Raw genomic sequence first — 23805 nt, 5'->3', positions numbered from 1 at the left:
CTAAATGAATGAAAACTAAGAAAAGACTGTTGCATTAGATGATGTCTTTAGTACCCCTTCATAGTGCTTTTTAGAATATAAGACAGTCACAGAGCATAAGAGGGAAGGGGAGATAATTGGAGCAGTATGTATAGATCTTTCTTGCTTTATATAATGTGACAATGAAAGGGTGAAAAATACAATCATTGCTAAAACATACAGCTAATGAAGTTTGTTCAAAGGTAGAAAGGTGGGAGAACGAATCATATAGGCCTGATTAGAAAGTAGAGGAGGAGGTCAGGTGCCATGGCTCATGCCAGTAATCCCAGCACTTTGGGAAGCCGAGGTGGGTGGATCACGAGGTCAGAAGTTCAAGACCAGCCTGGCCAGCATAGTGAAACCCTATCTCTACTAAAAATACAAAAATTAGCCTGGCGTGGTGGCAGCGCCTGTAGTCCCAGCTACTTGGGATGCTGAGGCAGGAGAATCTCTTGAACCTGGGAGGCGGAGCTTGCAGTGAGCTGAGATCTGGCCACTGCACTCCAGCCTGGATGACAGAGCGAGACTCCATCTCAAAAAAAACAAACAAAAAAAGGCAACACCATGGATAAGAGAAAAAAAAGACAGTAGAAAGATTGATGAGTATGGGAACAGTGTACTGTACTATCAATAGAAATAGCGCCAAGGGATAGAGATCTATTCCATATTTGTTTATTTTATTTTTATTTATTTTTTGTTTTTTGAGATGGAGTCTTGCTCCATCGCCCAGGCTGGAGTGTGGTAGTGCGATCTTGGCTCACTGCAACCTCCGCCTCCCGGGTTCAAGCGATTCTTATGCCTCAGCCTCCGCAGTAGCTGGGATTACAGGCGCCCACCACCACGCCTGGCAGCTAATTTTTGTATTTCTGATAGAGATGAGGTTTCACCTTGTTGGCCAGGCTGGTCTCGAAATCCTGACCTCAAATGATCCACCCGCCTCAGCCTCACTAAGTGTTGGAATTACAGGCGTAAGCCACGGTACCCAACCTTATTTCATACTTAAGATCTTGTTTTAATCCATTTGATTGCTATTTATGAGAGACTCTGGTCAGTCTCATCTAGTCCTGAAATTTCGGTATAATAATGGGTTCCTCCTCCTCTTAATCTTTTCTTTTTGTCCTACAAACTCACTTGTTCTTTTGGAATATTTTCCAGTTTCCTCCTTTCTCAAGAAAGATCGTTAGCATCAGTCTTATCAGATTATCATAGGAATTATAGTGCTCAGCTCAGATTATCATACAAATTATAGTACTCAGCTCAGAATATCATACGAATTATGGTACTCAGCTCGGATTATCATGTGAATTATAGTGCTCAGCTCATCTTATCATACGAATTATAGCACTCAGCTCAGCTTATCATACGAATTACAGCGCTCAGCTCAGATTATACAAATTATAGTGCTCAGCCCAGATTATCATACGAATTATAGTACTCAGCTCAGATTATCATGCGAATTATGGTACTCAGCTCAGATTATCATACAAATTATGGTACTCAGCTCAGATTATCATACGAATTATAGCGCTTAGCTCAGTTTATCATACGAATTATAGCGCTCAGCTCAGATTATACAAATTATAGTGCTCAGCTCAGATTATCATATGCATTATAGTGCTCAGCTCAGATTATACCAATTATAGTGCTCAGCTCAGATTATCATACAAATTATAGTACTCAGCTCAGCTTATCATACGAATTATAGCGCTCGGCTCAGATTATACGAATTATAGTGCTCAGCTCAGATTATCATAAGAATTATAGTACTCAGCTCAGATTATCATACGAATTATGGTACTCAGCTCAGATTATTATACGAATTATAGTGCTCAGCTCAGCTTATCATACGAATTATAGCGCTCAGCTCAGATTATACGAATTATATAGTGCTCAGCTCAGATTATCATACAAATTACAGTGCTCAGCTCAGATTATACGAATTATAGTACTCAGCTCAGTTTATCATACGAATTATAGCGCTCAGCTCAGATTATCATATGAATTATAGCGCTCAGCTCAGATTATACAAATTATAGTGCTCAGCTCAGTTTATCATACAAATTATAGTACTCAGCTCAGCTTATCATACGAATTATAGCGCTCAGCTCAGATTATACGAATTATAGTGCTCGGCTCAGATTATCATACGAATTACAGTGCTCAGCTCAGATTATATGAAATATAGTACTCAGCTCAGCTTATCATACGAATTATAGCACTCAGCTCAGTTTATCATACGAATTATAGCGCTCAGCTCAGATTATCATACGAATTATAGCGCTCAGCTCAGATTATACGAATTATAGTGCTCAGCTCAGATTATCATACGAATTATAGCTCTCAGCTCAGATTATCATATGAATTATGGTGCTCAGCTCAGCTTATACGAATTATGGCGCTCAGCTCAGCTTATCATACGAATTATAGCGCTCAGCTCAGATTATACGAATTATAGTGCTCAGCTCAGATTATCATACGAATTATAGTACTCAGCTCAGATTATCATACAAATTACGGTACTCAGCTCAGATTAGTATACGAATTATAGTGCTCAGCTCAGCTTATCATACGAATTATAGCGCTCAGCTCAGATTTATGAATTATAGTGCTCAGCTCAGATTATCATACGAATTATAGCTCTCAGCTCAGATTATCATATGAATTATGGTGCTCAGCTCAGATTATACGAATTATGACGCTCAGCTCAGATTATCATACGAATTACGGTGCTCAGCTCAGATTATATGAATTATAGTGCTCAGCTCAGATTATCATACGAATTATAGCTCTCAGCTCAGATTATCATACGAATTACAGTGCTCAGCTCAGATTATACGAATTACAGCGCTCAGCTCAGATTATACGAATTACAGCGCTCAGCTCAAATTATACGAATTACAGCGCTCAGCTCAGCTTACCATACGAATGATGGCGCTCAGCTCAGTTTATCATATGATTTACGGTACTCAGCACAGTGCCTAGGACAGTGAAGCGTAGCTGTCATGTTATTTAACACAAATAGCAAGTCATTGTATATTGGAATTAGTTTTAATGTACAGTTTTTCCCAATATGGTTTAATCTTCATCTGGTTGCAATTTCAGAAGGAAACCACATGTAGGGCAGCAATAATTTGATTTAAAAACTAAAAACTTTAAGCCAGCTGTGGTGGCTCACGCCTGTAACTCCAGCACTTTGGGAAGTCGAGGCAGGCAGATCACCTGAGGTCAGGAGTTTGAGACCAGCCTGACCAACATGGTGAAACCCCGTCTCTACTAAAAATACAAAAATATAACTGGGTGTGGTGGTGTGTGCCTGTAATCCCAGCTACTAAGGAGGCTAAGGCAGGAGAATTGTTTGAACCCGGGAGGTGGAGGTTGCAGTGAGCTGAGATCACGCCATTGCACTCCAGCCTGGGCAACAGAGTGAAACTCCGTCTGAAAGAAAAAAAAGAGAGTTTGCTTTACTGTTTAACCTAGCATTTCACATTCTAGAAACTCACATCTTCAGAAAATAATCATGGATGTGTTTAAAAATGTATCTATGGTTCCATTGTGATATTATTTATAATTAGAACTAACTGAAATGATTACTCTAAAGTTGGTTGGGTCAAGTATGGCATATTAAAAAGTAATTCAATAAAAGGATAACAAAAACATGGGCTAATATTTTCACAATATAGGTGTGTGTGTGTGTTTGAGACGGTGTGTGTGTGTGTGTGTTTGAGACAGGGTCTTGCTCTGTCACCCTAGGCTGGAGTACAGTGTGATCTCGGCTCACTGTAACCTCTGCTTCCCAAGCTCAAGTGATCCTCCTGCCTCAGCCTCCCTATTACCTGGGACTACAGGTGCGTGCCACCACGCCTGGCTAATTTTGTGTATTTTTAGTAGAGACAGGTTTCACTCTGTTAGCCAGGATGGTCTTGATCTCCCGACTTTGTGATCCACCCGCCTCAGCCTCCCAGAGTGCTGGGATTACAGGCGTGAGTCACCACACCTGGCCCCAATTTTTTTTTTTAACTAGCAAAAGGTATTTTACTTATTTATTTATATATTTATTTATTTTTTAATCTATTTATTTTTTGGAGACAGGGTCTCACACTGTTGTAGCCTAGAACTCCTGGACTCAAGCAATCCTCTCACCCCAGCCTCATGAGTAGCTGGGACTACAGGCATGTGCTACTATGCCCAACTAATTTTTAGAGGTGAGGCCTCACTATGTTGCCCAGGCTGGTCTTGAACTCCTGAGCTCAAGGGATCCTCTTGCCTCAGCCTCCCAAGTGCTGGAATTACAGGCGTGAGCCACTGTGCCCAGCCTAAAAAAAGTATTTAAATAGGTAAGATATATAATGGAAAACCAAAGTTGGTAATGTCACATGCCACAGATTAAAATGTGTCTGTTGGCACTCACTGGCGACTTTAGCAAAAGCGATTTGAATGGAGTAGGGCTGAAAGTGAAGCCAGATGGCAATGTGCTGTCGTAAGTAAATTGGAAATGAGATAGTGATTCCACTCTAGATCAGCACTGTTCGATAAAGATTGAGCACATATGAATATATTTTATTTCGCCCAGTATCTCTAAAATATTTCACTATATGATTTATATAAAATTATCAGTGAAATATTTTACCTTGAAATATCTCGATTCAGACTAGTACTTAACTTCAAGTACTCAGTAGTAACCCCAGATGGTTAGTATCGACCCTAGTGCACAGGTAAAGACTCTGTGGACTGTCCTGTTTGTTGAGAAACTAATGACGAAAGAGTATGGCCCACATATGCGAATCCTCTAGTTATTTACAGTCTGGTATAGCCACAGAACCCTTCCCAATGCAACAGATTGCCTTTTTAAAATGAAGTATCTTATGTAATTTAAAAAACATAAATAATGGCCGGGCTCAGTGGCTCAAGCCTATAATCCCAGCACTTTGGGAGGCCGAGACGGGCGGATCACGAGGTCAGGAGATCGAGACCATCCTGGCTAACATGGTGAAACCCCGTCTCTACTAAAAATACAAAAAACTAGCCGGGCGAGGTGGCGGCCGCCTGTAGTCCCAGCTACTCGGGAGGCTGAGGCAGGAGAATGGCGTAAACCCGGGAGGCGGAGCTTGCAGTGAGCTGAGATCTGGCCACTGCACTCCAGCCTGGGCGACGGAGCAAGACTCCGTCTCAAAAAAAAAAAAAAAACCATAAATAATAACATAATAAATGTTCGTAACTTCCCCCTTCCTTGGAAAATAGAATATCCTGTGACCCTCCCAGCTGAACTGGTAAATTGACATTTTCTTCTCTTTTTGCCTCCTCTAGGTTTTGGTAAGACTAGTCTGAATCGTAGAGGAAGAGTCATGCCTGGAAAGAGACGTCCTAATGGAGTTATCACTGGCCTTGCAGCTAGGAAAACAACTGGAATTCGAAAAGGAATTAGTCCTATGAATCGTCCACCTCTAAGTGACAAGGTAGGGTGATGGCTTAATCCTGGATTAGATGTCCTTTTCCTTTACTTGTACTAACATTTCTGTGAATAAGCTTAACAGAAAATTTTATTTGTTTTTATGTGGTACTTTGGGACTGATATATCAAATTTAATATCTAAATATAAATCATTGCCATTCTTAAAGAATACCTAAATTTCCACATTCTTAAATATCAGTAAGTTTTTTGTTTGTATGTTTTTTGTTTTTTATATGTAGATAGAGTCTTGCTCTGTTACCCACCTGGAGTGCAGTGACGTGATCTTGGCTCACTGCAGCATCCACCTCCCAGGTTCAAGCAATTCTCCTGCCTCAGCCTTCTGAGTAGCTGGGATTACAGGTGTGTGCCACCGTGCCCGGCTAATTTTTGTATTTTTAGTAGAGATGGGGTTTTACCATGTTGGCCAGGCTAGTCTTAAACTCCTGACCTCAAGTGATCTGCCCGCCTCCGCCTCCCAAAATGCTGGTATTACAGGCGTGAGCCACCATGCCTGGCCGAAAATTGAGGGTTTTTTTGGGGGGGAATGGAGTCTCACTCTGTCGCCCAGGCTGGAGTGCAGTGGTGCAATCTCAGCTTACTGCAACCTCTGCCTCCTGGGTTCAGGAAATTCTCCTGCCTCAGCCTCCCGAGTAGCTGGGACTACAGGTATGTGCCACCATGCCTGGCTAATTTTTGTATTTTTAGTAGAGACGGGGTTTCACCATGCTGGCCAGGCTGGTCTCAAACTCCTGACCTCGTGATCCATCTGCCTCAGCCTCCCAAAGTGCGGAGATTAAAGGCGTGAGCTGCCATGCCTGACCAAATTAAGACTTTTTAATGTGAATCAGTCAATGGATATTTATGAAGTACTTCTCATATACTTAATAGAAGAATCCAGATAAAGTATAAGATAAGGTTCATATTTGTCAAGAACTTTAGAGAAGTCTTTATGGACAATATGGATATGTGAATTAGGCTTTAATGGTGGATTTAGTTTACATATGTGGAGGAAGAAAAAGAGGATGTTTCATGTGCTTTTGTTTTTTATGATACTTTTTGCCTCTGATGTCTATTCCAGCTCCTTTGCTGTCATGACTTCCCCGCTTTTTCTTGTTTTTGGCATTTGTTTTGGAACTTGGCTTTTTAAAATCTATTAGTATCAAAAATCATGTTTATATAAATTATTCCCTAGTTTATATCTCTGGCTCTCTGATTCTTCTCTTGAGTTGCGGAGCCACAATTCCCCATCACCTGTGGGTCCCCTGAGTACCTCACATATTTTAAATACAATGTGAGGTTTTCATCTTTTCAGTCGCTTAGACTGTAAATTTTCAAGCTGTTTCTCCATCTCCCTTATCTACACATTCAAGCTGTTGTCAATCCCTGTTCTTTCTGCATTAGAAATGTTTATTGTAGTAGGGTATATAGAAAAATGCAATTTGATTAACATAGTTTCTTGCCTTCTGATAGAATATAGAACAATATTTTCCAGTGTTAAAAAGGAAGGCAAACCTTCTGAGACAAAACGAAGGGCAGAGGAAACCAGTGGCAGTTCTCAAGAGACCTAACCAGCTAAACAGAAAGTAAGTACTCAAATATGATGATGTGTTATTTTGCATTAAAAAACACTTCTTGCATTAAGTGGTGTGAAGAATAGATTTGCAGTGATTTTTTTAGTTATCTGATCATTTTCAAGACTGATGTTTGGGATGTCTGTCTGAACATCCACATGGATATATCCAGTAATAGCTCGTTTATTAGATGAATTCTTACTGATGAATTTAACCAATATAAGCTTTTTAAAAAGCATCACTCTGCTTCTTTACCTGTTTGACACGTGGAATAAAATTGCAAAAGCTGATCACTTTAGTAGAACTCTCTCTCTCTCTTTTTTTTTTTTTCCTGTTTCTTTGAGACAGGGTCTTCTTGCTCTATTGCTGAGGCTGGAGTGCAGTGGCGCCATCACTGCTCACTGGAGCTTCGACCCCCACCCGGGGTCAAGTGATCCTCCCACATCAGCCTCCTGAGTAGATGGGACCACAGATAATGCCACCATGCCCTGCTAGTTTGTTTGTTTTTTTTGTAGAGACAGGGTCTCACCCTGTTGCCTAGGCTGGTCTCAATTCCTGACCTCAAGTGATCCTCCCACCTCAGCCTCCTAAAGTGCTGGGATTACAGGCATGTGCCACTGTGCCCAGCCCTGGTAGAACTCTTAACATCTCAGTGGGAATTATTCAAAATTGGAAATTCTGAAAGCTCAATTTGTTACTCAGTCTGGATGGCCCTTACTGGAACACTGAATCACAATGTATATTATTTGTGGAAAAGTCAAACTAGAAAGAAAGAATTCTTCATGAACACTTGTAAAACTGAAATTATTTTTATACTAAATTGAATAATAAAAACCAAGAATTATGGCCTGTGAGCTGGGCACAGTGGCATGTGCCCGTGGTCCCAGCTACTTAAGAGGCTGAGGCAGGAGGATCACATGAGCCCAGGATTCAGGGCTAACCTGGGCAACATAGTGAGACCCCCATCTCTGAAAAAGAAAGAAAAGAAAAATTTATGATCTGTTGTTATGGCATTCTGTTCTCTGTAAGGACAAAGTAGATGAAGTTGATGAGGTGTGGTTTCCTTATTCAGTTTCAAGTACTATTTATTTATCTTTCGTGGAGATTATTCAGCAAACAAAACCTGGAATGGAGTTTTTAAAAAATGCAGTGACTGGGCACAGTGGCTCATGCTTGTATTCCTAGCACTTTGGGAGGCCATGGCGTGTAGATCACCTGAGGCCAGGAGTTCGAGACCAGTCTGGCCAACATGGTGAAACCCCATCTCTACTAAAAATACAAAAATTAGCTGGACATGGTGGTGCATGCCTGTAGTTCCAGCTATTTGGGAGGCTGAGGCAGGAGAATCGCTTAAACCTGGGAGGCGGAGATTGCGGTGAGTCAAGATCGTACCACTGCACTCCAGCCTGGGTAACTGAGACTGTCTCAAACAAAATAAAAAATAAAAAACAAAACAAAAAATGGAATGGCTGGAATTGCAGTTTTAACCATCATCTTTTGGGAATCACTTGATAATAAGGGACCTTCTCAAATAAGAACCCATCATTTACATGAGACTTACATGTTAATTGGGTTAGCTAGGGAAATTTTGAACTTGAATCTCTGAAAGATTGGAGGTAAGACTAAGGAATCTGTTGAACACTTGTTTGTATAGTGTTTCATATTTATCAATAGATCAGTTGAAGACATGGAATATTAGAGGATTGAATATTGCATAAATATGAAATTTTAATTTTTCGTACTTCAACTTCCTATAGAAAACAAAAGAAATTAGGTGCAGCAAACCACCATGGCGCATGTATACCTACGTAAGAAACCTGCGTGTTCAGCTCATGTGTCTCGGAACTTAAAGTAAAATTAAAAAAAAAAAAAGAATTGGTGAAAGTCAAACAATTAACAGCATCGTTCTGTGCATGAGAGAACAAGAAACAGAAGAATATAAGTTTTTCTGTGGTTTATTTATTTTTTGAGATGAAGTCTGTTGCTGGGCTGGAGTGCAGTGGTGTGATCTTGGCCCACTGCAACCTCTGCTTCCCTGACTCAAGCAATTCTCATGCTTCAGCCTCCTGAGTAGCTGGGACTGCAGGCGCGTGCCACCAAGGCTGGCTAGTTTTTGTGTTTTTTAATAGAGACAGGATTTCACCATGTTGCCCACGCTGGTCTCAAACTCCTGACCTCAAGTGATCCACTCACCTCAACCTCCCAAAGTGCTGGAATTACAGGTGTGAGCCATAATGCCTGGCCTCTATGGTTTATGTTAATACATCACGGTTTCTGAGTGAGGAAGGAAGAGAAAGCTGGAGGAGGAGATGTTATTTTTCAAACCTTTCTCTTTGTTTTTGGTCTTCAGTTTATTTTAGGTCTTCAGTTTGGCCTATATGTAGTTTTTCTTTGTACTAATCCTGTAAATTGTAAAGTTACGTTTTCACCAAATATAAGAAATAGCACTAAAAATGTGATTATTAATGTCTTCAGAAGATACATGGAATGTTAGAGGATTTAATATTTGGACGATAAAGTGGTTCGAAATTAACAGGTGGTTATGTGCTGTGCTTCGGAGGGAGGTATTTGTTAATCAAATCTCAATAGCTTCATGTTAATAAGGAAATAATTCAGAGTTGTTTGTTACTTGCACCTCATGTTTGCAGCCTATGAATTTAACTATTTTTGCTTATTTTTCCTCAAGACGTTTGAAAGTAGATAAATGGCTTAGCATGGCATATGTGTTTTTGTTGCAGAAATAACATTCCAGCTAATTTTACCAGGAGTGGAAATAAATTAAATCACCAGAAAGATACTCGTCAGGCAACTTTTCTTTTCAGAAGAGGCCTGAAGGTATTGAAAAACTTTGGCAGTGTTTTTTTTTTTGTTTGTTTTGTTTTGTTTTGTTTTAACCCAAAGAGGATCCTGAGCAGCCACCTTCGGTAAGCCTCAGTCACAGGCAGCATTGGGTTCAGGATGTGAGGAACATGGCAGTAGATTAGTTCTTTCTGTCGTACGTTTTTTATTTCCTGTCCTTTCTTACCCTCAATAGCAATGTCTTATAATAATTTAACATGTTATTTGGGAATAAACCTGTATTTGCCACTTGTTCTGATACAGGAATTCCAACAGGGAAGGGTTGCCAGAATAGCACAGGCCCCTCTGCATTCATGCACACGCCCCACTGGGTTATAAGGTTCTAGAGCAGGATCACTCTTTGGATTCAATCCTCTGCTTTCTGTGGGACCTACTGCTTTTTTTTTTTCTCTTCAGGTTCAGGCCCAGTTGAATACAGAACAACTGCTAGACGATGTAGTAGCAAAGAGAACTCGTCAGTAAGTTTCCATTTGTTTTTCAAGATGTTATTTCAAAACTCCCAGAATACTGACTACCCAAATTACCATGTGCCTCAGTCCAGAAGAAATTAATTGAAACCCAAAATAAAATTGAGCCTGAAAGCTGGGCATAGTGGCGCTACACACCTGTAGTCCCAGCTAGTTGGGAGACTGAAGCAAGAGAATTGCTCGAGCCCAAGAGTTCAAGGCTGTGAAGTGCCATGATCTCACCTGTGCATCGCCACTGCACACCGGCCTGAGCAGCGTAGCTCGGGCTGTGGAGACTGTCTCCAAAAAAAATTTTTTTCATTGAGCCTAAAATAAATAAATCCTGTTTTGTCCTTTGTTGATTTTCGCCAGAAATCCTTTTGAGTTTTCACATGTCGATATTGTGACAGTCTAGTGCCAAGTAGATTTACCTTTTGAAAATTTTTATTTTTTATTGGCTATTCCATTTTAATGAAACAGCTTTTTTTTCTTTCTTTTTTGGTTATAACTGCTTTCATACAAATGAACCTATTTAGGGAACGAATAGAATAAAATTCAGTAGAGCTTTTAGAAAATTTGTACAACTTTAAAAACAATAGTTTTCCTTTTCACAGTCTTTTTTATTAGCCCTATAAAAAAATATTTTGAAAATCTATTTTATCCTGTTATAATCACACCTCCTGAGTGTGAGTTGTAACACTACTAATTCATCAGTGTGATTAGGTTTTGAGATTAACTGTTTAAAATTATGGCTACTTTTTGGAAAACCAAATATATACAGTTGGTCTTCTGTGTCTCAGGGGAATTGGTTCCAGGACCATTGAAGAGATTAAAATCCTCAGATCCTCAAGCCCCTTACAATCGGCCCTCCATATCCATGGATTGCTTTCAGTCTGCATGAAATTGATTGAATACGTGGATGTAGAACCTGTGGATACAGAGAGCTGGCTGTAAAACATGGTCATGGTCCAGATATGATGCAAAGTGTGGGGCGTGATTTTTAGCGGTTGGAGTGTTAGGACACTGTGAAACAGATACTGGTAGTGTTCTTCAGCGCAGGCGCCACGACGTTAGCAACCATGGGGAAGGAAAGAATAATCGTCGTCTTTTTGCTTCTGCAGTGAACGGTATTTACATGATCATGATCATGTATAAAAGTTACTTGTTCTGAACTTTGAGAATCAACCTGTTAGACCAAGCACAACATAGTTAATTTGAGAACAGAATGTAATGTCAGTGTCCGATTTTGACTCGTGAATATAAAGGAAGAGCTGACAGAAAGTGAGAGGCACAAACAAAGGGGCAGAGGCGGAAGGAAGGGACAGAGGCACCGAGATCCTTTCCCACAGAGCGGGGGGCGGGGGGGGGGGTCAAGCGATTCTGCTGAGAGAAACCGAGATGTAACTATTTGAAGTTACAAAGCCAGGGAAGTAGTGACATGGCCACCACAATGTTTCAAGGTAGGTAAGGAAACTGGAGGATAGTTGGATGAACTAAATCTATTCATCATAGCAAGTTTTTTTTTTTGAGATGGAGTCTCGCTCTGTTGCCCAGAATGCGCAATGGCGCAATCTCGGTTCACTGCACCCTCCCGCTCCTGGGTTCAAGCAGTTCTCTGCCTCAGCCTCCCAAGTAGCTGGGATTACAGGTGTCCGCCACCATGCCCAGCTTAATTTTGTATTTTTTTTTTTTTTAAGTAGAGATGGGGTTTCACTGTCTTGGCCAGGCTGGTCTTGAACTTCTGACCTCAGCCTCCCAAAGTGCTGGGATTACAGGTGTGAGCCACTGCGCCCGGGCTGCAGCAAGGTTTTTTACTACATAAGCATCTTGTTTAGTGAATTGGAAGTGACCAGCAAGCAGTAAAAACAGAAAGGTTAAAAGGGCGGCCTCTGAAGAGTAGGAATGGAAAGCAGGAGAATAGTGGGGTGAGGGACTGTTGCTTTTTATTAGAAGTTCTTTTGTGCTATTTGATTTTTTAAAATTTGTATATATTTATCACACTGAAAAATATGTAATAAATTCAGATGCCCAGTTCTGCACCCAAGGTGTTGATTCATTATGTCATGGTGGGGTTTAGGTATTTCTTTCTTGCAAGCTAAGAAAAAGTAATGGCTACTTTTAGAATGTTTATTTTTATTTTGAATATACATAGGGTTTATCAATTTACATTTAGTGAATTTTATTTTTTTTGATACTAGATGGCGGACTTCCACCACAAATGGAGGGATTTTGACTGTATCTATTGACAATCCTGGAGCAGTGCAATGCCCAGTGTAAGTTTTTTTTTTTTTTGCAAAAATTATAACCTCTCATTACACAGGATCATAAGAAAGTATTGGACTTCTGCCCAGAGAATGATGTCCAAGTTAGGATAAACCAAGCAGAAAGTAATACCTGTGATACAATATGGAAACAGTATGGTGTAAAGTTAAAAGGAAGAGTTTTCTGGATTCCTGATTCTGCAGCCCTAAATGACCACGTTGAGCAGTGTTTTTTAATATTTTAAAAATTATGTGCATGTATATCATATGTACCCTTTTTTGGGGGGCAAAGTCTGGCTCTGTTACCCAGGCTGGAGTATAGTACTGTGATCATGGCTTATTGCAGCCTTGACCTCCCAAGCTCAAGCGATCCTCCTGCCTTAGCCTCCCGAGTCCTGAGTAGCTGGGACGGCAGGTGCCACCACCATGCCTGGCTTTTTTGTTTGTTTGTGCCCAGACTGGTCTTGAACTCCTAGACTCAAGCAGTCCTCTCACCTTGGCCTCCCAAAGTGCTGAGGTTACAGGCGTGAGCCACTGCACCTGACCCAATATGTGTATTTTTATGTACAATAATAAACGAGATGACAGCATACATGCTACTACTTCCCCCAATCCCTGTAATGTTTTTGATGTCTTTATGTTTTAGACCATACAGACCTACCTTCTCTTTAAATTTATTGCTCTATAAACTTCGTCGATTTGTGGAGCTCATGTTCTATTCAAGCATCTCTTGATTTTTTTAAGACATAAGGTCTACTCTGATTCTCAGGCTGGAGTGCAGTGGTGCCATCATAGCTCACTGCTGCCTCCAACTCCTGGGCTTCAATAATTCTCCTGCCTCAGCCTCCTGAGTAGCTGGGAACATAGGCATGCATCACCACACCCAGCTAATTTTATTTTATTTATTTTATATAGTTTTATATAGGTGGGGTCTTGCTATGTTCCTTAGGCTGATCTCTAACCCCTGGCCTCAAGCGATCCTCCTGCCTTGGCCTCCCAAAGTACCAGGATTGTAGGCCTGAGCCACAGTGCATAGCCATCCAGCCATCTTAATGATTGAAATGAAAAGAATGTAGGATGGGTGCCTAGAACTTTAGAGGTTGCTCTGTTTTAATGGAAGATCAAGAATTAGGAATCACCAAACATTCTGCCTTGTTGAAAAGTTTGTAGTTCTATTTAAAGAGTTATTCTCTGAACAATGATATATTTTAGTCTAGAGTAGCCAATGACACTTTTTTTTGAGAACACAAATAAAATGGCCCTAATACATTTGAACATGTGTACAGGATGTCTTTTTTGTCTTTTTTTTTTTTTTTTTTTTTGAGACAGAGTCTCGCTCTGTCGCCCAGGCTGGAGTGCAGTGGCCGGATCTCAGCTCACTGCAAGCTCCGCCTCCTGGGTTTACGCCATTCTCCTGCCTCAGCCTCCCGAGTAGCTGGGGCTACAGGTGCCCACCACCTTGCCCGGCTAGTTTTTTGTATTTTTTAGTAGAGATGGGGTTTCACCGTGTTAGCCAGGATGGTCTCGATCTCCTGACCTCGTGATCCACCCATCTCGGCCTCCCAAAGTGCTAGGATTACAGGCTTGAGCCACCGCGCCTGGCCCAGGATGTCTTAAGTACCAAATTAATTTATTTTTCTTTTCATTGTTAAGCTGCTCTGATACTTTAATATTTTTCTAATAGAACTCAGAAACCACGATTAACTCGTACTGCTGCACCTTCATTTTTAACAAAGCGGGAGCAAAGTGACGCCCGGAAAGTTCCTAAAGGTGTTCCCCTACAGTTTGACATAAACAGCGTCGGAAAACAGGTAAAAAAAAACGTTTTCTGTATTTTCTTGGGTCATCTGCTGAGAATATTTTAATTAACAAAACATTTATTATAATCATGAATTATAAACAAGGTATCCTAACTGCCCCCTGAAACCTAGGGAACCACTAACTCACTTTTGTCTGCCAGTTTGCCTATTTTGACATTTCATATAAATCAGATCATACAGTATGTATTTGTGACTGAATTGTTTCACTTAGCATAATGTTTTCAAGGTTCATCTATATTGTGTCAGTATTTAGTTTTGTTTTCCTGCTGAACAGTGTTCATCATATTTATATACCACATCTTATTTATTCCTTTGTTACTGGATGGGTATTTGGGTGTTTTCACTCCTCAGACACTAGGAATAATACTGCTCTGAGCATTTGCACAGAAGTTTTTGTGTGAGCATCTGTTTTCATTTCTCCCTGGTAAATACCTAGGAGTAGAACTGCTAGGTTTATAATAACTCTTTATCTAATCTTTTGAGGAACTGCTGGACTGTTTTCCCTAGAAGAGTCTGTGCTACCACTTTATATTCCCACCAGCATCTATGGGGGTTCTGAATTTCTCTATATCCTCACCAATACTCACTGTTATCTGCTGTTTGACTATAGCCATCTAGCAAGATTACAGGATACAAGGTTAATAACAAAATTGTCAAAACCGACCAGGCGCGATGGCTCACGCCTGTATTCCCAGCACTTTGGGAGGCCGGGGCGGGCAGATCACCTGAAGTCAGGAGTTTGAGACCAGCCTGGCCAACATGGTGAAATCCTGTCTCTACTAAAAATACAAAAATTAGCCTGGTGTGGTGGCAGGTGCCTGTCATCCCAGCTACTAGGGAGGCTGAGGCAGGAGAATTGCTTGAACCTAGGGGGCAGAGATGGTAGTGAGCTGAGATCGTGCCACTCATTCCAGCCTGGGCAATAGAGCAATACTCATCTCAAAAAAAAAAAAGTCAAAAACCACATTGACAATTTTGTATTAACCATATTAACCTTGTATCCTGTAATCTTGCTAAATTCACTTACTTTTATATTGACTTTGTAGATTCCTTAGGACTTTTTTTTTTTTTTTTTGAAACAGGGTCTCTTTCTGCCACCAAGACTGGAATGCAGCGGCATATTCATAGCTCACTGTAGCCTTGACTTCCCAGGCTCAAACGATCCTTCCTCCCACCTCAGCCTCCTGGGTAGCTGGGGATTCAGGCACACACTACCACACCTGGGGATACAGGCACACACCACCACACCTGGGGATACTGGCACACACACCACAGCTGGGGATACTGGCACACACTACCACACCTGGGGATACTGGCAAACACCACCACAGCTGGGGATACTGGCAAACACCACCACAGCTGAGGATGCAGGCACACACACCACACCTGGGGATTCAGGCACACACTACCACACCTGGGGATACTGGCAAACACCACCACAGCTGGGGATACTGGCAAACACCACCACAGCTGAGGATGCAGGCACACACACCACACCTGGGGATTCAGGCACACACTACCACACCTGGGGATACTGGCACACACACCACAGCTGGGGATACTGGCAAACACCACCACAGCTGAGGATGCAGGCACACACACCACACCTGGGGATACAGGCACACACCACCACACCTGGGGATACTGGCACACACACCACAGCTGGGGATACTGGCAAACACCACCACAGCTGAGGATGCAGGCACACACACCACACCTGGGGATTCAGGCACACACTACCACACCTGGGGATACTGGCAAACACCACCACAGCTGGGGATACTGGCAAACACCACCACAGCTGAGGATGCAGGCACACACACCACACCTGGGGATTCAGGCACACACTACCACACCTGGGGATACTGGCAAACGCCACCACAGCTGAGGATGCAGGCACACACACCACACCTGGGGATTCAGGCACACACTACCACACCTGGGGATACTGGCACACACCACAGCTGGGGATACTGGCAAACACCACCACAGCTGAGGATGCAGGCACACACACCACACCTGGGGATTCAGGCACACACTACCACACCTGGGGATACTGGCAAACACCACCACAGCTGGGGATACTGGCAAACACCACCACAGCTGGGGATGCAGGCACACACACCACAGCTGGGGATACTGGCAAACACCACCACACCTGGGGATACTGGCAAACACCACCACAGCTGAGGATGCAGGCACACACTACCACACCTGGGGATACTGGCAAACACCACCACAGCTGAGGATGCAGGCACACACTACCACACCTGGGGATACTGGCAAACACCACCACAGCTGGGGATGCAGGCACACACTACCACACCTGGGGATACTGGCAAACACCACCACACCTGGGGATACTGGCAAACACCACCACAGCTGAGGATGCAGGCACACACACCACAGCTGGGGATACTGGCAAACACCACCACAGCTGAGGATGCAGGCACACACACCACACCTGGGAATACAGGCACACACACCACAGCTGGGGATACAGGCACACACCACCACACCTGGGGATACAGGCACACACCACCACACCTGGGGATACTGGCAAACACCACCACAGCTGGGGATGCAGGCACACACACCACACTTGGCTAATTTTTGTATTTTTTTGTAGAGACAGGGTTTCAGAGAAGGTTTCACTACATTTCCCAGGCTGGTCTTGAACGCCTAAGCTCAAGCCATCTGCCTGCCTTCTGTGGCTGCCCAGCTTAGGATTTTCTGTGTAAACAATCATTTTGTTTTCCTAATTCATTTCCAAATCTTTAAAACCTTTTCTTGCTTTGTTACAATGGCTAGGACCTCCAGTCCAATGTTGAGTAGAAACGGTTAAGATGTATACTTGTATGCATGCTTTGTTCCAAAGCCTGAAGAGAAGGCATTAAATATGTCACCATTTAGTATGATATTAACCATATATATATATATATATTTTTTTTTTTTTTTTTTCCTTTTTGAGATGGAGTCTTGCTCTGTCACCCAGGCTGGAGTGCAGTGGCGCAATCTTGGCTGACTGCAACCTCTGTCTCCTGGGTTCAAGCAATTATCCTGCCTCAGCCTCCCGAGTAGCTGAGATTACAGGCATGCATTACCACACCCAGCTAAGTTTTTTGTATTTTTAGTAGACACAGGGTGTCACCATACTGGCCTGACTGGTCTCGAACTCCTGACCTTTTGATCTGCCTGCCTCAGGCTCCCAAAGTGCTAGGATTACAGGAGGGAGCCACCATGCCTGGCCCAGTTTCTTTTTTTCTTTTTCTTTTCTTTTCTTTTTTTTTTTTTAAGAGATTCTCGGCCGGGCGCGATGGCTCAAGCCTGTAATCCCAGCACTTTGGGAGGCTGAGATGGGTGGATCACGAGGTCAGGAGATCGAGACCATCCTGGCTAACACTGTGAAACCCCGTCTCTACTAAAAAATACAAAAAAACTAGCCGGGCGAGGTGGCGGGCGCCTGTAGTCCCAGCTACTCGGGAGGCTGAGGCAGGAGAATGGCGTAAACCCGGGAGGCGGAGCTTGCAGTGAGCTGAGATCCGGCCACTGCACTCCAGCCCGAGCGACAGCGAGACTCCGTCTCAAAAAAAAAAAAAAAAAGAGATTCTCTTTGTCAGATTGAGGAACCTCCCTTCTATTCCTGATATGCTGAGAATTTTTATCACGAATGGGTATTTGATTTTGTCAGATGGTTTTTTAGTATTCCTTGAAATAATGTGAAATTGAAGATACAAAGGATGGATAGAAATTTCACCAAATTGGCCTGGTGCGCTGGCTCACGCCTGTAATCCCAGCACTTTGGGAGGCCAGCGTGGGTGGATCACTTGGGGTCAGGAGTTTGAGAACAGCCTGGTCAACATGGAAAAACCCCGTCTGTACTAAAAATAAAAAAAATTAGCTGGGTGTGGTGGCACGTGCCTGTAATCCCAGCTACTCGGGAGGCTGAGGTGGGAGAATTGCTTGAACCCAGGAGGTGGAGGTTGCAATGAGCTGAGATTGCGCCACTACACTCCAGCCTGGGTGACAGCCAGACTCTCTCCATAAAAAAATAAGAAAAAAAAAATTTGACCAAATTTGTTTTGCTTATTTTTATTTTGTTACTATTATTTTTTTCCAGAAATGGTATAGTTTATAGATGCTGTTGTTAATAAAAAAAAAACAGATTTTCATTTGAATTTGAATTTCTGTGTTGAACTCACCGTAATTCAAGAAAATTTGCTATAAAATATTTACAGGTCTGAAGGGTTATTTTATCAGTGACATCATGAGTTGGTGGCAGTGTTTACAGAGCCTGCAAATAATTCAGATAGGGGCTTTGGGTGTATGACTTCTAGGCATTATAGCATATGTATGTTTTATATAGTATATAATGTAGGCTTTATATGAGGTCATACACATAATAGTAGAATGTTAGTTGTCGTTACTTTTAATTAATCATAAGATCACATTATTGTTCCAAAGCAAATATGGCTTTCAGTAAAGTTGTTAATTGTCGCTTTGTTGTTGTTTTTGTTTTCTTCTTTTCTCTAGACAGGGATGACGTTGAATGAGCGGTTTGGGATCCTGAAGGAACAAAGAGCCACTCTCACATACAACAAAGGGGGAAGCCGCTTTGTAACCGTGGGATAGGTCCCATGTCAAAGGAACTTTTGAGAGATGACTCTGAAAAGTTGAATTGCTTGAAGAGTTCATCACAGAAATTCAAGAAACTTTACTTCAAAATATTCACAAGGCTAAATAACTCTTATTTTTATTTTTGAAGTTTTTTTAATGTATAAAATAATGCCCTGAGAGAATAATAGGGATTATACCTATCTGTCCTTGAAGATTTCATGGTTGGCTCAGACAGAACAATCATCTGTTTGACTTCTTTGGTTCCTCATGCAGCAGAAGGAAGACAGAAAGATAGAAATTGATTATTTTTATGATAGCGTATTCAGGATCTCATCACCTTTGCCCATATTTTAGACTTTGTCATGGTAAATCTTGGTCTTCAGAAACATGAGTAGGTCCCTTTGTTGCTGTCACTTACCCTTTAATAGTGTTGATGTAGTCAGTACAGTTGCCTTTTCTTCATTAGAGATACAAAACAAATGTATTAGAATTCCAGTTTTGGGTTTTAAGATGTATGGGAATATCTAGAACTTGGTTCATTTTTCAGACAGTGTAATCCCCTGGAATTATACAGCTTTAGTGCTGAACTTTTAACAAGAAATGTGACTCTAGGTCTCAGTTTAAAATGTTGGTGTTAAAGACTGTAAATGCATATTTACGAGGTTATCTGATAGGGCCTTGGAGGAGAAGATCCAGTTTTTAAAAATGACAGTTTGTGTTTAATAAACGAAGGCATGAGAGGAAGTAAGTAGCAAGTTGAAGGACAGGTAGTTGAGATGAAAAACTTCAAAACCCAGGTTATAGGTGTACTGTTTGGATTTAGCATAGTCTTGAGTCTAGTGTCCACAAAGTATTCAAATGATATTTAGAAGAATTATAACTATTACATTGAATTGAGTCCCTTGGATATTTTGATAGTAAAATTAATAGCCATAAAGTCCTAGACTTCTTATTTGAAGTTAACATTTCTTATTTGAAAAGTTGAAATTTATGAGCTTTGAAGATTGCAAAATTAAATAATTTATAGCTCCAAAAACAAAAATATACTTGTATATGTCACAGAAAAAATGCAAAATTTATAATAGAGTTACATTAACCTTGTTCACCTTTCACTGATTTCTTATATGGTATAAATTAAAGTTCGGGCATTTATGGGGAGCAAAGGCCCTCCCCCACCACCCCGCCACCTGCCACCTCTGAGGGAGTGGGAGAAGTTAGTCTGTGCCAAGATAGTACTGAGTCCTCAGATGTTGTATACTGTAAATTACGGTGTAATGCCAAAGGCAGCAAAATCTTCCAGCTATACGTTACAAGTTTGGTCATTTTGAAGCTTGACGTTTTAGTTTGCCATTATGTTAAAAACATCTAAATAGGTGTTAGTTTCTCAGGAGTAGATTGTTAGTGTTGACTTTTCCTGTAAAACAAACATCGTTCTTGGCCTGCCTTGCATTGTATACTAGACTTCATTGTTGCCTCTCATGCTTCTTGAGTTACTTAATTATTTATGCTAGCCATGGAAAGCTATCAGTAACAGTTTCATGCTTATACCAAAGAATTAAATCTGATCCTTAATATCTGATATTTTGCTGGTACTTGTACTGATAAGTGATTATTGGAAGTCAGTCACAGAATTTGAAAATAAATTCTAGTCTCTCCTTAGCTATTTGATGCTTTTCATATAGGCCAAGAACTCATTGCAAAACATTTTTGCAAGTATGAATGCCTGTATTTGGTCTAGGAACAGTACATTTTAGTCTGATTTAGAATGACTGGTAGCTTATTTTAAAACAAGGAAAAGCAGCTGAGCTCGAGTTTGCTGTCTTTAGAACGGTTTGTGAAAATATGGTATAAAGGTGTTTTCATTTTCCTGTTCTTACCTATTATTGTATAGAGCTATTAATGCCATTTTTTGGGAAAACCTTAAAAATTGCCCCAAATACTGACATTGAGTGCATCAAATAACAAATTGTCTTTGGTATATTAAACTTTTATTCTTCATGCATCTGTAATTTAATTTTAAGTATAATGTTTTGCCTTTGGTACAACTAAATTAAAACTCTTGGTGGTCACATGTATATAAACAAAACAATATGCTTTGTTGAAGGAAAATTTTCTTTATTGGAATGTGGTTGTAATCCTTGTTCAGTTCTTAGATTTTGGTTTTTTTAAAAAACAGGATGCAACTTAAAATTTTCTTTGCATCAAGGTATATGCAAAACATTGATGCAGTGCATCACAAAATGGAAGTTTGTATTTAATGAGGAGGTGCTTTACACTGTACTTTTTGGTGTTTTTTGGAAAAGTTACATTTAGATCTATTCTGAAGCTGTTCATTTTTAACAAATAAAATGTTACAGGTTTCACATGATTTATTCTCAGCTCTAAAGACTGAGTTGTGGTTTTTAGATTGTTCTGTGTTATGAAGAACTTTGTAATGGTTATTTGTAGTTTTTAGGGTGTGAAACGTTATCTACTGGCAAAATTGGTAACTCACTCTAGACTCTCCTATTAGCCTCCGTCTCTCTTTTGATGATTTCATTTGTAGCTCCAACAAATGAATCTGAAAAATAGAATCCAGGCTGGGTAGGGTGGCTCATGCCTGTAATCCCAGAACTTTGGGAGGCCAAGGCAGGTGGATCACGAGGTCAGGAGCAAGACCAGCTGGCCAACACAGTGAAACCCTATCTTTACTAAAAATACAAACATCAGCTAGGTGTGGTAGCATGTGCCTGTGGTACCAGCTACTTAGGAGGCTGAGGCGGGAGAATTGCTTGAACCCAGGAAGCGGAGATTGCAGTGAGCCGAGACCACACCATTGCACTCCAGCCTGGGTGACAGAGTGAGACTCTGTCTCAAAAAAAAGAAAGAAAAGAAAAGAATCCAATATACTTTGCAATGCAGAATACTGGGTTAGATGAACCTTTAGAGACTAATCCATTTTAACCGCTCCTTTTACATCTTAGTAAAGTGAGTGCCAGTGTTTTCAAGAGTTGCGTGTGGCAGAGTTATTTTTTGAGCTCAGATCTTCTAATTCTTAATTGATAATAAACTGCTTCTGTGAATTGAACACCCACAGAAAATAGTGGAATGGTGTGTGGTTTTCAAATACCTAAGAATTGGTAATAGCCATGTTTTAGCATTTTTAGCATGGTAAGTAAATGTATTCTACCAGTGATGATTATACTTTATTACTTTGTTATTCAAGTTAGGTAGGCCTGTTAGAAAAGTCCAGTATTCCTAATCAGATATGCAGTTTTTAAAAGCAGGTATAAACTCTTCACCACAATTCTAATTACAGTTGTCTCTCAGTATACATGGGGGATTGGTTCCAGGACCCTTGTGTATACCCAACCCTGCACAATACTGAAGTCCACCTGTGTATACGAAAAGTTGGCCCACTGTGTCCGTGGATTTTGCATTCCAAGATTTTTTTTGGTTCAAAACAATTTGCTTGTAAGTAGACCCAAGTAATTCAAAGCCACGTTGTTCAAGGGTCAACTGTTTAAGCCAATCATAAAATACTCTGAGGAAACAGGCTTCATTCCTCAGTGGCTAGTTTTTAGTAGAATAGGTGTGTATATCTAATTATTAATATTTTGCTGTTAATAGCTTTGTAATTCACACAAAATATACAGGCCCAGAGTAATTTTTGTTGATTTATTTTTACTATAAAGAGATAAGAGAAAAAATAACTCACTTGGCAGTAGGGAAAATGAATACCATATTGGTAATATTAAAGCAGAAAATAATTCCTTTCTGATCAGTAGTGCTTTCAGTTTTCATCAGAATTATTTTTTTTTCTTGCCACTGTGAAAAAGCAGTTAAGCATGTAAAGCTTCCTTTAGAGAGGGTTCTTTTTGGATAGATCAATTTGGAACTAGCTTCTTTTTTAAAAAAAATGATCAGTCAACAGCATTTACAACAAGAATTGTGGACTATGGTGGACCATTAATAGGGATTTAAAGATTTACTTAGAACTTGTAGACTTCTGATATCTTTTATTTCCCTTCTCACTGCAGTTTTATTTTTTATTTTATTTTATTTTTTGAGATGGAGTTTTGCTCTTGTTGCCCAGGTTGGAGTGCAATGGTGTGATCTCAGCTCACCCCAACCTCCATCTCCTGGGTTCAAGCGATTCTCCTGCCTCAGCCTCCCGAGTGGCTGGGACTACAGGTGCCCACCGCTACGACCTGTTAATTTTGCATTTTTAGTAGAGACGGGGTTTCTTCATGTTGGCTAGGCTGGTCTCAAACTCCTGACTTCAGGTGATCCGCCTGCCTGGGCCAAAGTGCTGGGATTACAGGCGTGAACCACTGCACCCGGCCTACAGCTTATTTTCTACCTATGTTTAATAGGAAGCTTGATAACACAAGCAAATGTGATGCCATTCTGGGACTGAAATGTATTCTTCTGAGTGTGTTCAGATGACGTGTACCAGTGTTTAAAGATTAGTTGGAAGCTATTCTCCTCGTGTGCATGTGTAATTTCTACTTTATTTCCCTTTAATGAGAAAAGAATCATGTTGTCTGAATTTTCCTGTATAAAGTTTTAAAAAGTTAATTATTAGGACTTCTTTTTAAAGGAGTAAGCAATGGAAGGATCGAACATTTATTAAATATATTCAGCAAATATATAAATGTATTCAGCAAGGAAGAGAATGGGATTCACCTAAATCCTATTCATACTGCTTTGAGTTTGTAAAAGTGGAGTTTTTTATTTTTTGAGATGGAATCTTACTCTGTCACCCAGGCTGCAGTGCAGTGGC

At 40.9% G+C, this 23805-nt stretch overlaps 1 protein-coding gene across 2 annotated transcripts in view; it reads left to right on the top strand.

Annotated features, from left to right (window-relative positions):
- The window catches only part of FYTTD1 (forty-two-three domain containing 1), a 47945-nt gene extending 26533 nt beyond the window's left edge, over nucleotides 1-21412 (top strand). For both annotated transcript variants that reach the window (XM_030936674.1, XM_010381218.2), the window contains exons 3-9: nucleotides 5323-5471; nucleotides 6937-7049; nucleotides 9776-9872; nucleotides 10293-10354; nucleotides 12541-12615; nucleotides 14288-14414; nucleotides 18957-21412. In XM_030936674.1, the coding sequence (XP_030792534.1) occupies nucleotides 5323-5471; nucleotides 6937-7049; nucleotides 9776-9872; nucleotides 10293-10354; nucleotides 12541-12615; nucleotides 14288-14414; nucleotides 18957-19055 (722 nt within the window). In that variant the 3' untranslated portion in view covers nucleotides 19056-21412. The remainder of the gene's footprint in view (nucleotides 1-5322; nucleotides 5472-6936; nucleotides 7050-9775; nucleotides 9873-10292; nucleotides 10355-12540; nucleotides 12616-14287; nucleotides 14415-18956) is intronic.
- Nucleotides 21413-23805: the final 2393 nt, after the last annotated feature.

Source organism: Rhinopithecus roxellana, chromosome 1 (genome assembly GCF_007565055.1).
Source record: "Rhinopithecus roxellana isolate Shanxi Qingling chromosome 1, ASM756505v1, whole genome shotgun sequence".
Lineage (NCBI taxonomy): Eukaryota > Metazoa > Chordata > Mammalia > Primates > Cercopithecidae > Rhinopithecus > Rhinopithecus roxellana.
Note: the sequence above shows the minus strand (reverse complement) of the source record. Positions and strands in the feature narration are given on the sequence as shown.